General features: G+C 38.5%; 1 protein-coding gene and 1 long non-coding RNA gene across 3 annotated transcripts in view; one reads left to right on the forward strand and one right to left on the reverse strand.

Moving 5' to 3' along the window:
* drp2 (dystrophin related protein 2) overlaps window positions 1-13,720 on the reverse strand; it is a 118,083-nt gene that overhangs the window by 34,184 nt on the left and 70,179 nt on the right. For both annotated transcript variants that reach the window (XM_015060016.1, XM_015060015.1), the window contains exons 12-16: window positions 8,878-8,963; window positions 7,021-7,178; window positions 4,058-4,224; window positions 2,838-2,949; window positions 2,059-2,195 (exon numbers count right to left, since the gene is read on the reverse strand). In XM_015060016.1, the coding sequence (XP_014915502.1) occupies window positions 2,059-2,195; window positions 2,838-2,949; window positions 4,058-4,224; window positions 7,021-7,178; window positions 8,878-8,963 (660 nt within the window). The remainder of the gene's footprint in view (window positions 1-2,058; window positions 2,196-2,837; window positions 2,950-4,057; window positions 4,225-7,020; window positions 7,179-8,877; window positions 8,964-13,720) is intronic.
* LOC106964470 (uncharacterized) lies at window positions 1,950-2,513 on the forward strand. Its single transcript, XR_001428433.1, has 2 exons — window positions 1,950-2,099; window positions 2,191-2,513. It is a non-coding gene; the product is annotated as an uncharacterized LOC106964470 (long non-coding RNA).

Raw genomic sequence — 13,720 nt, forward strand, 5'->3', positions numbered from 1 at the left:
TTACTTCCCACCACTGGCAATCATGGCGAGAAAGCTGAAAGATATGACATACTTTTTTAAATTGGCAGAATCAGATTGAATTATTATTAGAAAATCAAAGCTTCATGAAACACAAGGATATTCTCATTCTTTTTTTTTTTCCAATTTTACAGGTGACCTTTATGCTTCCTTGAATATATTAGACAGGCTATAAAAAACCTGTTTGTTACATTTTTCACACAAATTCTTAGATGACGACATTTTAATCTGGTAGGTTCTTTGTATTTTGCTCTCCTTTCAGGATGAGCTGTTTTAGGACAACTTGTCACGTTACATCCAAATGAGCTACTGCTGGCCGCGCTCACAAACGCTGAAGGCATTCTTCAGCTTTCAAAAGAAATCTGATGTTTTTTGAACAATAACAATATTTGTTGTTAATCTGTTGCTAAGCGACGGGCACGTTTTCTGGTAACCAAGTCCCATGAAGTAAACAACTCATTGTTACTTTTGCAAAATTTGCCAGCTGTAAATTTCTTGTGTCTAAGCAGATAAGCAGAATTTCAAAAGAGTTTATGTTTTATAAACAATAACATTACATGTTATCAATTTGATGTTAAGAGATGAGCGTGTTTTTCTGGTACTGCCACGAAGTAAAAATCTGATTTTTACTTCTGTGTTGAACATCTGTTTTATAATATATTTACCACCAATGACAAAGAAAACATTTTCACTTTTCTGCTAAATTCACCAACTGCACAAATCTTGTTAAGTAGTAAATAGTATAAGATAAGAAGTATTTCAAAAGAGCTGAAGAAATCTTATGTTTTTTGAACAATAACTATTTGTTGTTATCGGTTGCTAAGAGACGAGCGCGTCTTCTGGTAATGAACTGCTACGCTCATCTCACACCAAACCTTCTGAATTACTGTTTATCTGCGTAGACACAGGAAATTTACAGTTGGTATATTTTAGAAAAGTGAAAATGAGAAGTTTACTTTGTGGCACTTGGTTACCAGAAAACACGCTCGTTGCTTAGCAGCAGATTAACAACAAATATTGTTATTCAAAAAGAATACAGTTTCTTCTGCTCTTTTGAAATACTGCTTAAGTTACTTACCAAGATTTGTGCAGTTGGTGAATTTTGCAGAAAAGTGAAAATGTTTTTGTCACTGGTGGTAAATATATTATAAAACAGACGGCCAATACAGAAGTGAAAATCTGATTTTTACTTCGTGGCAGTGCGTTACCAGAAAACACGCTCATCTCTTAACACCAAATCAATAACGCATAATGTTATTGTTTATAAGACATAAGGTCTTCTGAATTACTGTTTATCTGCTCAGACACAAGAAATTAACAGCTGGTAAATTTTGCAAAACTAAAAATCAGACGTTTACTTCGTGGCACTTGGTTACCAGAAAACGAGCTCGTCGCTTAGCAACAGATTAACAACAAATATTGTTATTGTTCAAAAAACATAAGATTTCTTCAGCTCTTTTGAAATACTTCTTATCTTATACTATTTACCACTTAACAAGATTTGTGCAGTTGGTGAATTTTGCAGAAAAGTGAAAATGTTTTCATTGTCATTGGTGGTAAATATATTATAAAACAGACGTTCAACACAGAATTAAAAATCAGACGTTTACTTCGTGGCAGTTCGTCACCAGAAAAAAACGCTCATCTCTTAACATCAAATTGATAACATGTAATGTTACTGTTTATAAAACATAAACAAGTTTGAAATACAGCTTATCTGTTTAGAAAGGAAATTTACAGTTAGTAAATTTTGCAAAAGTAAAAATCAGATGTTTTCTTCGTGGCACTTGGTTACCAGAAAAGGAGCCCGTCGCTTAGCAACAGATTAACAACAAATATTGTTATTGTTCAAAAAAGATTTCTTTTACTCTTTTGAAATACTACTTATCTTATACTACTTACTACTTAAGAATTGTGCAGTTGGTGAATTTCGTTTAATAGATTTGTCTCAAGTAAATAAATGTACACAATTCTGCCTGTCTGCATAGCGGAGCATCTGAGAAAAGACACAAAGGGCTGAAAGTGTGTTGTGGGACTCACGTCTCTGAGCTTTCAGCTTCCAGTACAGATTGCACAGGCAGGTAACCTCTCTGTGGGTGCTTTGTAAAGTACTGCTTTGACCTGAACTTGTTCTTCAGAGTCTTAGCGAAGTCCCTCATCTTCTCTCCCGAGGTTGTCTGCCGCCGTCCAGGGAAGCGCGTGGAGGAGGGGGCGAAAAGTGGAGGTTGAAGCACAGGGCATGGATGATTGAAAGACAAATTGCACTGCTTTAGAGTTGCCATCTCCAGAGACCACCTCATGTAAAATGTATCCACTTTTTTCCCCTCCAATACTAATGTTTCCTTCTATCCACCGCCTCTACATTATTGCTCTGTTTAAAATCTTCTGTTTGTCATCATATCTGTCAGTAATTTTTACATGCTTGCCTGCTGCGAGAACCGTAGCCTGCTATATAAAAACATTTTTGCAGAAAATAAAAATACTGCTGGATTTTACGTCTTGAAATTGAACTGATCTTATCACATTTACACTCACTGTACTGATGATTCATGGGTTTTCCCGAATGTTTGTGCTCCAAACATCCCTTTAAATGAACCAAAAATTTGCCAAAAATCAATTTTTCTACTAAGTGATTCTCTCTCCATTTATTCTATAGAGCTGGACAAAAAGATACAGTCGATAAGAGCCTTAATTCATGCTTGGCAGAAGAAATAGGGAATTAGGAGTATGTATTTTGTTCTTGAGTAGAGTTGAGCTTCATCTCTCCCTAAAGACTTGAATTTGTATTCTGGTAAAGCGGTGCATAATGCTCGTCTTACTGGGGTGTAGTACTCCATGATGGGGTAGTGCAGCTTCTTGCCCTTGCTTGTGCGGCCGGTCAGAAAACATGTCTGGCAGATGTCCACATTGAACTGCTTCAAACTGCGATACCTGTCGAGATCAATAAAACAGAGACTTTAACGATGTTTGCAGGAGAACCGAATGGAGTGGTAGAGTGGCTGGGTGTGTGTGTGTGGGTATTCTTATCTCAGCCATGCTGTAGAGGCCTATATTTCTTTGCACACTCACACAAAAGACGTTTGATTTCCTATACAAAACCCTGGGATTTTGGGGTTGTTAAAATGACTAATAGGTTTAACTTAAGTTTAGGACAAATCTTAATGAAATCTCTCAAATCAATGTAATGACTTCAGCAGAAACAGCAAAAGAAATATCTTAGAACAATACAAAAAATCCATACATTTCACAATGACCTAACAGAAAACATCAAATTCATTCGTTTATTTAATATATGTAAATGATCATTCCTAGAATTCTAATTTTAAGTCCCTTCTTGTCAATTTAAATCCTAATAAACTGCTGCTGGCCACGCCCCCAACTCAACGTTTGCAGTCACACATGAAAACTGCTGCAAAAAAGTTACCCAAACTTACATCTTTGAAAAGCAGAAGTAGAGCTTCCTGCACAAGCAACAAGAATGCAGCAACTGGTTTCTGAATGGTAGGTCAACAATAAAACACTTGTCTTTCCCAGCAGCCATTGTACAGCGCATACAGTGGTAAAATCAGCTGACCAAACATGCTGGAGCTCCACTTGGATTGCTAAATTATGGGCTAGGATCAGTGGGGGTTGCTAGGTAACGGAGCAGTGTGAGATGGGACTTTTTCCAGACACCAAAAACCATTAACTTATTAAGAAAAAAAATCTGCTGGATTTATTATTATTTTTATTCTTGGACAGTTTTTAGAAGCAGCTGAAACCCAAACCAAAGTATTAAAATGTGCAAAATGTGAATTTTGCATAATAGCTCTTCTTTTAAAAAAATACTGCTTTACAAAGGCCCCAAAATTATATTTATTTCTGACACCGTTAAAAGGTGCAACAAGGACAGATATCCGTTTATCACAGATTTTTGGTTACCTGATAAAGCAAAAGTCTAATTTCACACTTCTAAAAAAAATCATCTGTTTTAATCATTTGATCCACTAACAATATCATATCCATTTGGATGAATTGAATGCCCAGCAGCCATGCCTACCTGAAGCCCTTAATGGGGCATTGTTTGCAGACGTAGCATTTGGCCTGATGCTTGGTGGACTCTGCTGCAGCTACGCGGTGCAGGACGGGCAGCCAAACCATCGACTGGGGCTCGAGGCTCATCCATTCCAGGAAATGAGACACCTCAATGGCAGGTTTCTCAGGGGCCTGTTAGGGAAAGGTAAGAGACACAAGAGACTGTAAACAACCCAAATATAGATCAACAGGAGGCTATGTTCTTAAAGCAATCAAAACAGCAACAGTTCTTTCCTGCTTAAAGGCAGTTTCAGCTAAAACGTCCCAATATTGAAGAGAGCGCAAAGCATTAAATCTTTCATGTAGCATATATGCTTAAGCATTTACAAAGCTAAAAATATAACAGACATAAATTATACAGGGGTTACTGTGAGTTTGCATGTTCTCTCTCTCCTGAAGAAAGCTTGTTTGAAAAAAAAAAAAGAAAGCCAACCTAATAAAGGAATAACTCGCCAAGTGCTCAAAATCCGTAATGTGCTAAATTCTCATTAAGTCTGCATCAGAGACGCATTAAGAAGTAGATTTCCCCGGGGCTGCCCCCACTGCTCAAGCAGGGTAACATAATAAATGTATGTGTGCAGTGATCACAGGCGGAGAGGTGCTCAGAGATGTGGGGTCTCCGGGGATGGAGGAGCTCTTCTCTGTTAGCAGGGTACCCAGCCTGGCTCCCTGTGGGAGGTCGAATGGCAGCTTCTTACACACCAAAACACCTGGAGCTGCTCACCTGATCACGCTGCTCCGCCTCAAAACAGACGGGACGTTCACTGTCACTGGGACATTTAGCTTGAGTAATACGACCTCTTCTACCATGCATATATATAAAAAATAGTGCTGGGTTTTGTATTTCCCAAATTATTTTGTTTCATTTACTTCAGTTCTTTACCTTTGAATGATGTGAAAGCAATTAAATATTTAATGGGAGATGAATTATTCTTACTTCTTGCCTGGATTTTTCCAAATAACCCCTGCAGAGACCTTCCTCTGCTCACGCTGTTTTCAGCAACTATTTCATGCAGCCTGCTTTGTTGTTGCCGTTTCCTCCGTCTTTCTGTCATTTCAGTTTAACAGTCAACATGAAGTGGAGACGAACAGTATCGAGAACCATCAAGTGTCCCTGAATAACCGGTAGACGGGTCACTCTAATTTTATCTCAGAGTAAATATAAACACAACAGAATACGTTCAAAGAGCTCCATCTGATACAGCCGTTACTGACCGGATTACATTGTGCACCAAGAGAATATTATTGGAAACTGAGGGATTCTGATTGGCTAATAATCTTCTGCTGCCTTCAGTTTTCATTTGTTGACCTAAATCAGTGGCAGAAGATTAAATTTAATCCATCTATTTTTTACCTTCTTGGATGCTTCCTTGAACATGTTCGGATAAGTCTATAGGCTATAACAAACATGTTCATTACATTTTTCGCACAAAATCATTCTTAGATAATGAGATTTACGTCTGCTCAGTTCTGCCCATTTCAGAATGAGCTGTTTTAGGGCCTCCTGTTGCTTTAAATCCAACCACACATGTACACATTTATGCCTAATGGGAATTTAGAGCAACCAAGTCCTGTTTTTGGTTTGTGGGTGGAAGCCGGAGTAACCAGTAAGGATCCACACATATACAGTGGAGAATATGCAAAATGGAAACGGAGAAGAAGTGAAGCTGGAAGCCAGGATCCTCTGGTTCTTCTTCAGCTAGAAGAACCAGAATTTTATTTTCTCATACTTTACATTTTCTGCTAAATCTTCTTGGATTAATCTTGATGGGAAAGATATACCTTGTTTCTGTGGCTTATTAAATGCAATGATAAAAGCATCATGAATTATTTAAAGCACAAGCACAATAATTTTTTATTTTTTTTCTTGAGTGGAAAACAAACAAAGGTAAATTCCCAAAGCAGCCAGTCTAATTTAAATTTTTTTGCATTTCCTTTTTTTTTTTAAATTACATGTTTTATTTTATTTGTTTTACTTTAAAAACAGCTCTGAAACAGTTTGGGCTTTAGAAAGCTTTGATACAGAGAGGCGCCCACACCATGACCTCTCCACCACAGTTCATCTGTTAATGGTTTTATAAACAAACCCGGTGACGTAAATTAAGACCAACCATTTCAACTCTGATCTCCTCGGTGTAAAGAACAGCTGTGTTGGCAGGCTGTCGTGTTGGAGGCGTTCTCTTGACAATTCATCTTACAGACTTCTTCGTTCCAGATAATTCGTCCTGATGCTCAGAGAAAGTTCATGCAAAAGTAACTGAGATATTCAAACATCTGAACTGCACCAGTGACCTGGTGATGAGCTTTTATAGAGCTTTAAAGGGGCAGTGTTATGTATTCTCCATGGCATTTTATAGCACAATCAGTAAATCTGTGAGCTTCAGTAGACATAAAAATGCTTTATATATCAAATATGACTTAATTTGTAATTTAACGCCTTGAAATTGGGCTTCTGTCTCTTTGAAAACACCTTTAAAAAGTAATCACATCGGTCCTCTGTTAACCCATTAACAACATTTTTACCAGCGTTGAACAGAAAAGTTGCTTATGTAATGAACTCAGCTGATGCACAGTCCCACTAGGTGTTTGCTAAATGCTGCTGGCTAGTCTGAGGGAGCTGAGTTGGAGTTGGAAGCTTGGAAACTTGGAATCTGAAGCTTCAAGGAGGAGCTTCATCTTGAAGGCGGGGCTAGGTCCACCCAGGCTGAATGGTTGCCATGGAGATGAGAGGATTTCCCAAACATTTATGAAGGAATCCAGGTGTTTTTGATGAGGGAAAACATGATGTAAAGCTCGCACTGCCCCTTTAAAGATGCAGCCTAAACCTCCAAATGTCCAAATGTCAGAAAAAAATCTATTTAATCAGCCTCCAGAGCTCTAAGCACATCTGTTAATGGACCTGGGCGTGAAACGCGGCCGTGTCCTCACCATGCGGAAGCAGCTCCGGACGCTTGGCTCCGTGTTGCTGCCGCCGAAAGCTGCGACTTCGCCCAGCTGGCGGGGGATCTGGATGGCTTCATGTAGCAGCAGGCTGAGGTGGCGCTGGTCTGTCAAGCCTCCAGGACCGGACACCTGACGGAACAAGTCTGCAAAACGTTCACGCAGTTATCCATCAATTATGCACTAACTAATCTAATTTCACACTGGCACATGCAGCAGCAATCATTATACGATGTGTAGCTAAGAGAATTAGCCACACATGTGTCTGTATTTTTTCTTTCCTCTGCGTGAGGACACTTGCTGACTTTAAAATTCTGCATTTATTCCAAAATCAACTAGCTTTTATCTTTTTTAAACTAGGAATAAATCTTTATTAATGATCTTCCTGGCTACTTTAGAGATGAAAGACCTGCACAAAAGCCATCTTGTCAAGTTCTGACCGACTCTTTCGCTATGCTTGGAGTCTGCCTGTCGCTGAAGAGATGAATCCTGACAGGCGTGTGAGTGTGCTGCACAATCGCAGCATTGCATGTATCCCCCCTCTTCGCGGGCTTATATCTCCCCACAATGAGCAAACGTTTGGCTCCAACGCCTGCATCTTAAACAGCCTCCTTCACATCGTCCTCATAACCAGAGCTGAGGCCTGTTTGATGTTTTTAAATATTCCCACAAAGCTTCTGAGTGGAGCTCTGGACATGTTTTATGGAGACATTTTCGCAGCATATCGGCCTCTTACATCTTAAATATGCCGCTTTCATTGTGCAGACTATGTGGTGAGATAATAGGAACCATTGGTTCGACACAAAAGCACAAGAACTGCAGTTTTTCTCACTGCTGAGATTTTCCAATTCTGGAAACGCTGTGGATGAAAATTACATTTCCAGAACACATTCATATCAGACTCGGTATAGATTCATTAATTTAAAAGGACTGAACACATTTTCTGATGTGAAAACTGGAAAAAGATTTCAGAACGCATTGCACTGAACAAGACATGCACTATAAGAAAGCAAAAATAAAAACCAAATGATTTACATTAATGAAAACGTGTTGGAGAGATATCTAGAGGTGATTCTGCTGGTGAATTTAACAGGAATCAGTCAGAAACATAATATGCTAAACTGGGCTATGTAGCATAATACGCTATAGTTTAGCCTTCTTGTGTGCTAACCTTAATTTTAATTAATTCATAATTAATCAGAGGTTACCAATCAGAGATTTACCAATAGTATTATTTGGTAGCAGGAAGTGCACTTCTGCAGATGGCAGTAGGACCACAGGAAGGAGGAATAGCAGCTTTATTTTTTCACAGATCATCTGTCTCATACTGCTAGTACAAATATGTAAAACAAAACCTGTATTTTTACAAAAGATACCTACTGCAGCTTTAATTAAACAATTTCATAGTTGTTTACAATATCTTATAGTAAAAAATCTGTTTGAAAATGTATGTTTAATACTAAGTTGAAGAGCATGTATTTTACCTGGTAAAATGTTGACTGCTCAGAGTCTCTCAAGAGAATCCCACTTCAAATAGTCAGAACTTTTAAGAACAAATGCTGCATTAAACATGAATCATTTCCAAAGGAGACAAGGAGCGCTAAACTTATTTTAAAGTTGTTTGAAAAAGTAAAAGCCTTAAGAAAGTGACTCCTGCAAGCAATCCTTTTAAGGCCTGTGGTGCAGCAAGTAAAGAAAGCTTTCTTCATTATGGCAACATAACCATTCTCCGCCATTACACTAAGTGGATGTCTTGTAATCCTGGCAATCAGGGATGTTTTATTTTGGATCTCTCTCTTCAGTCGATAAGATGCACTTACCGACTCAAACAAGCATCAGACTTACATTTGTACTTCTCCTGGACGTCTGCGTTGCACAAGCTCACCAGTCCCATTTTGAAGCTGAGAACTCGCATTTTGCCATTTCGTGCACTGCAGGAAAGAAACGCAGAGAGGATAAGGAAAAAAAAACTTCTGAGATTACAGAGTTTTTAAAAGGTGGACAATCTCGAATCGCTGCGTTGTGGATCGTAGTAATGCAGAGCCCTGCTGGGAAGAATTACACGGGTCACAGCAGCACAATTCAGGTCAGTGAAGTAGTGTGAAATTGCATTAGAGGACATTCAGAGTAAGTAAAGGCTCTTCAGGGAATTGGTAAAGTGTGGTCCAAGAATTTTATGCCCAGAAGAGCAATACAAATCTCATATGCCAGATAAAATACATCAATAAAGCACCTTGTAAAGGTATCCTGCTATTAACTTTTTACATTTTTCCACCAAAGACTTTAATATTTCTATTGGTATTAAATGCAGCAGACCAACACTGGTATGTTTAAAACATAAAAGGAAAATAATAATTTTTTTCTTAAGTTCTTGAAATAAAAATTTGGTATTGTAATCAGCCCTGGAGTTGACAGAAAGATGGGTGGCACATTCTGTTCTTAGAATAGGTTGTTGCCAAGAGTATGGCGACACATTCCTGCCAAAAACCCTGAGAGAGAACTGAAGAGAACATACGTCTGATCACAGGCATTTCCATTTATTTACAGGCCCATTAATGAAGCACTAAAGTTGTGCACTTCTCTGAGTTTAATGAGCATAATTAGGCAAGGAAACTCTTCTCATTGTCTGAATTTTCAGATCAAATCCAGGTGGAGGGAGGTGAGTTTAACCGCTCACCATGCTGCGTTCATAGACCTGCAAATTAAGAGAAATACCCATCATGAGCTATGTGCTCTCCTGGTTAATAAATCCACTGATGTGATTCCTTAATAAGCTCCTCAAGGTTTTTGGCAGGAATGTGACAACATACTGGTGCGGCAGCTGCTGAAGTCGGTGCTGCTGCAAAAACTCATAAAAGGAGAAAAAAAACGATGGCATAAAATGAGTAAGTCCAAATCTAAGTTTAATCGAGGTCAGCACTCGAAGTCTGAATTTCACTAAAAACCTAGAAACTTGTCATCTAGCTGAGCTTTTTGCAAAACATAACGCAAGAATTTCAGTACGAGTCTCAAAACAAATTCAAAAATACTTCCCCAACAGAAATTAAATCTGACTGTAACTCATATTAATTCAGATTGTTCAGAGAGTTATTGAAGATAGTGATGGCTGTTGGCGGGAAAGATCCCTTGTAGCAGTCTGTATAACAGCGAAAACGAAGAAGTCTCTGACTGAAGACACTGCAGATGAGAAGTGAGATTCTACAACGCATTGATTCAACATTACATATAACACTTCTAAAAATTTTGATAAAAAGAAACTGGAAACCTATTATACTCCATTGTCTTTGTCCCTCACATAAAATACACTAAAGTTTGTGGTGACATCATAAAATACCTTCACAGTATTGTTCAAACCTCATGTGAAAAAGATTTCCCTAAATGAAGAACAGACAGTTTTTAAACAAGCAATACATTTTTGATTCATGGAACGCAGAAAAATTAAATTTGAGAACTAACCACGTCATCGCAATGTTTCCAAACAGCCTGCAAGAATTTAACGCAGATCTAAGCAGCATTAGCAAAACCGTGCTAATCAAATTAGCATTTCAAATGTCACACGGAGGATGGAGAACATTGGATTCATCAAAGAACATCAGGTCAAATTAGATGAAAGCGCAAACTTCATTTCTGCAGCTGAATGCTGGCCTGGAGGAGTATAGATCTGTATGTGACAAGTTTCTAAAAATGTGCACACATTAAAAATGCACAAATATATATATGAGAAGGGAAGACATAAAGTGGTGAGTCACTGTTGCTCCCCTGTTAGATTCAGGACCAGAGGAGACACTGAGCACATGGTGACGACTGGCTGTCAGTATCTTTCTCTCACGCTTTCTGCTGAGCACCTCATGCCATCTTCAATGTGCATCCCAGCGCTGCTCCTCAGGGGACACATTTCTCCCTGACAAGCCTCCGGAAGTAATGCACACACAAACATATACGCACACACACTCGCCGTAAACCACGTTTTCTCCTCACAAGCACAAAATTAAGCTCAAGTCTCGTTCACATTCCCTGCTGCTGTTTATTAGGGAACAAAAAGCAATTACTGAAATTTATTCAGACGACGAAGCCGCTGATTGTTTCTCATTAGCAGAGAGTGGTTAAAAGCTACAGACCGGATATACGGCTTTCGCTGCGGCTGTCTTATGTTTCGCTGTCTGTGCTGTGGGGCTTTTCCTGGAGAGGGAACAAACAGGAACAAAGCTGGGTGAGTTCTGGTGTCAAAGAGGATTTGCTCTGGTTGTGTCTGACCCTCTGGCTTGAAGCTGTTACTGCAGCTTTAGCCGTTCGCAGTCTTCCTAAACGTCTGAGAAAGTGACTGCTCACATCCGTCTCCAATCTGTTTTCCTGCAACTCCTAAGAAACGGCTCTTACAAGACATCAAATGAGGCAGCAGCACAACAATAAAGTACATTTCTGATGCCTAGGAACACATTTAAGTTCACAAAATGCCCATCAATGTGGAGATACCTGTAAGATAATAATTTGAGGTTTTGAAGATTTCACAGCAACATTTGCAATGCTGACAGAAACTGCTGCTGAGGTAACAATTATTTTTTCATAATTATGTGAAGCAAATTTATGTTAGCTATGGAAAAACAAATTCCTGACTGGATTCTTTCTGGTAAGATTAATAGTTCAAATACTTTGTTAAAAACATAAAGGTGACCTCCAAATGATCAAATTATTATCAAGTGTTGTGTTAGACTTAAAACACTTGATTGTTTCCAACTCAAGACAGTATTTCCAGAGTTATTTTGCATTTTCTGAGACCATATTTGGTCAAATCTGAAAATAAACATCTCTGGAAAAAATGAAGAGCCCAAAAAACCTCCTGGTTATTCCACCAAATACTGATTTCTGAGTTAAAACATTAGTATTGTTGTTTCTAAATGAATATGAACTTGTTTTCTTTGCATTATTTGAGGTCTGGAAGCGCTGCATCTTGTTCATTATTTTGACCATTTCTCATTTTCTGCAAATAAATGCAAGAGATTTTTGCTTGGGATCTCAGAGACATGTTGTCAATAGTTCATAGAATAAAAGAACAATGTTCATTTTACTCAATCATATACCTATAAAAATTAAAATCAGAGAATCTGATCATTTTAAGTGGCCTCTTCATTTTTTACAGACCTGCATATACAAGTAACAGAATAAAAAAAAAGCAAAAAAGAGAGTAAATCCTAGTTGGGCGCATTGATTAGTCCTTCTTGGATGATAACAAAGGCCTGATTCAAAGAAGAAGCCAGAAATTCAATATGTGGAAGACCTTTTCAGGCTGACAATGAACTACAGAAACCTTCAAAGGTCAAACAAGTTTGAGAGGGAAAAGGTTGTGATGAGTCATGTTGGACATTTACCTCAAATACGACAAATTTAGTTTAGTTATGTAGCACTTTAAAAAAGCATCTCAAAGCGATACAACAAACAGGATAAAAATGATCACAAATGATACAGATGAATAGAACAGAACCATATGAGTACATGAAAATATAAAAGTTTCTGAGGCAGACTGAAGAAATGCTGGTGAATTTAAATTCAAGACTCTTTGAACAAGCTGATTCTTCTGCTTTGGTGGAGAATCAATGATGGGTTCAGGTTTAATACGCATTTTTCCAGATGAAAAACCTGACCTAGTAAAGGTTAAGGTGGAGTTGAGCTGCTTTCTGAAGCAGTTTAAAACATCTCATGAAGACAAAGGAGACCAAAAACACTGAAAAAATACATATGGTTTGTTTAATATGCAGGTTTTTTGTCTTGTACGTTTGGTTCACTTGCTTTAAGAACTAAAAGTTTAGAACAGTTAAAACTTTTTAAAGGTCTAGATCAGAGGCCGCGTTAACGGAACATTTTCCATATTTGACCAGTTATTTTTTTAAACGACAGGAAAATTTGAAGCCCGCCGGTCATTTGACAACCTCATGCAGGACATGATAGGCTCTACACAAAGAGTTCATCGCAGAGGCAACTAAAATCCATTAATAAAAGAATCCTTTCTGAATATCATCTCATGGACACTGAACTAAATGCGTCTTTCTGACCGGGAGCTGACGGCGTGTTGAAGAGTGATGGACCAGATGCTTTGGAGCGTCTGGTTAGGAAGCCCATTCAACAACTTTGGTAGAAATAATTTCAGTCTCCATTCCATACAGAACAGAGAAAACTAAAGAGAATACAATGTTGAATCTACTTATAGTCTAAACAGAGGAGCTGGCAATTTATCTTGAGGAAATAAATAAAGGTGCACAAGTTAATCAGATCGTAACAAGCGCAGTGCGCTGCGGCTGCACAACCAATGCGGACGCGGCTCTGCCGCTGCAAAGAGTTAAACTTAACTCACCCTGAGGTTTTAACTAATGGAGCTGAAGACGTTACCGTCCCGCACCCAGAAGGAGAGCGGGACGGTAACGGGGAAGTGAAACCACGCAAAATAAAAAAATAAAAATCCTCATAAAAGCGCTGCACAGGGTAAAAAAAAAAAAAAGTTCAATGGATCGGTTTGGATCAGGCAGATCCAACTGACTGATGAACCAGAACAGATTTCTCTGCAGATGCGACCAGGAGGAATTTGCGAAGCTGTGAGTTCAGACCCCACCAGGTGAAGTGCTGGTAATTTAAGTGGAGTCATTTAATTTAATTTCTTATAAGTTATTGGGGCCTCAGTCAGTGGTTTTTCTCACTA

The sequence above is a fragment of the Poecilia latipinna genome, unplaced genomic scaffold, assembly GCF_001443285.1.
Source record: "Poecilia latipinna isolate Pla-1442-1.1 unplaced genomic scaffold, P_latipinna-1.0 Scaffold1677, whole genome shotgun sequence".
Taxonomy (NCBI): Eukaryota; Metazoa; Chordata; class Actinopteri; order Cyprinodontiformes; family Poeciliidae; genus Poecilia; species Poecilia latipinna.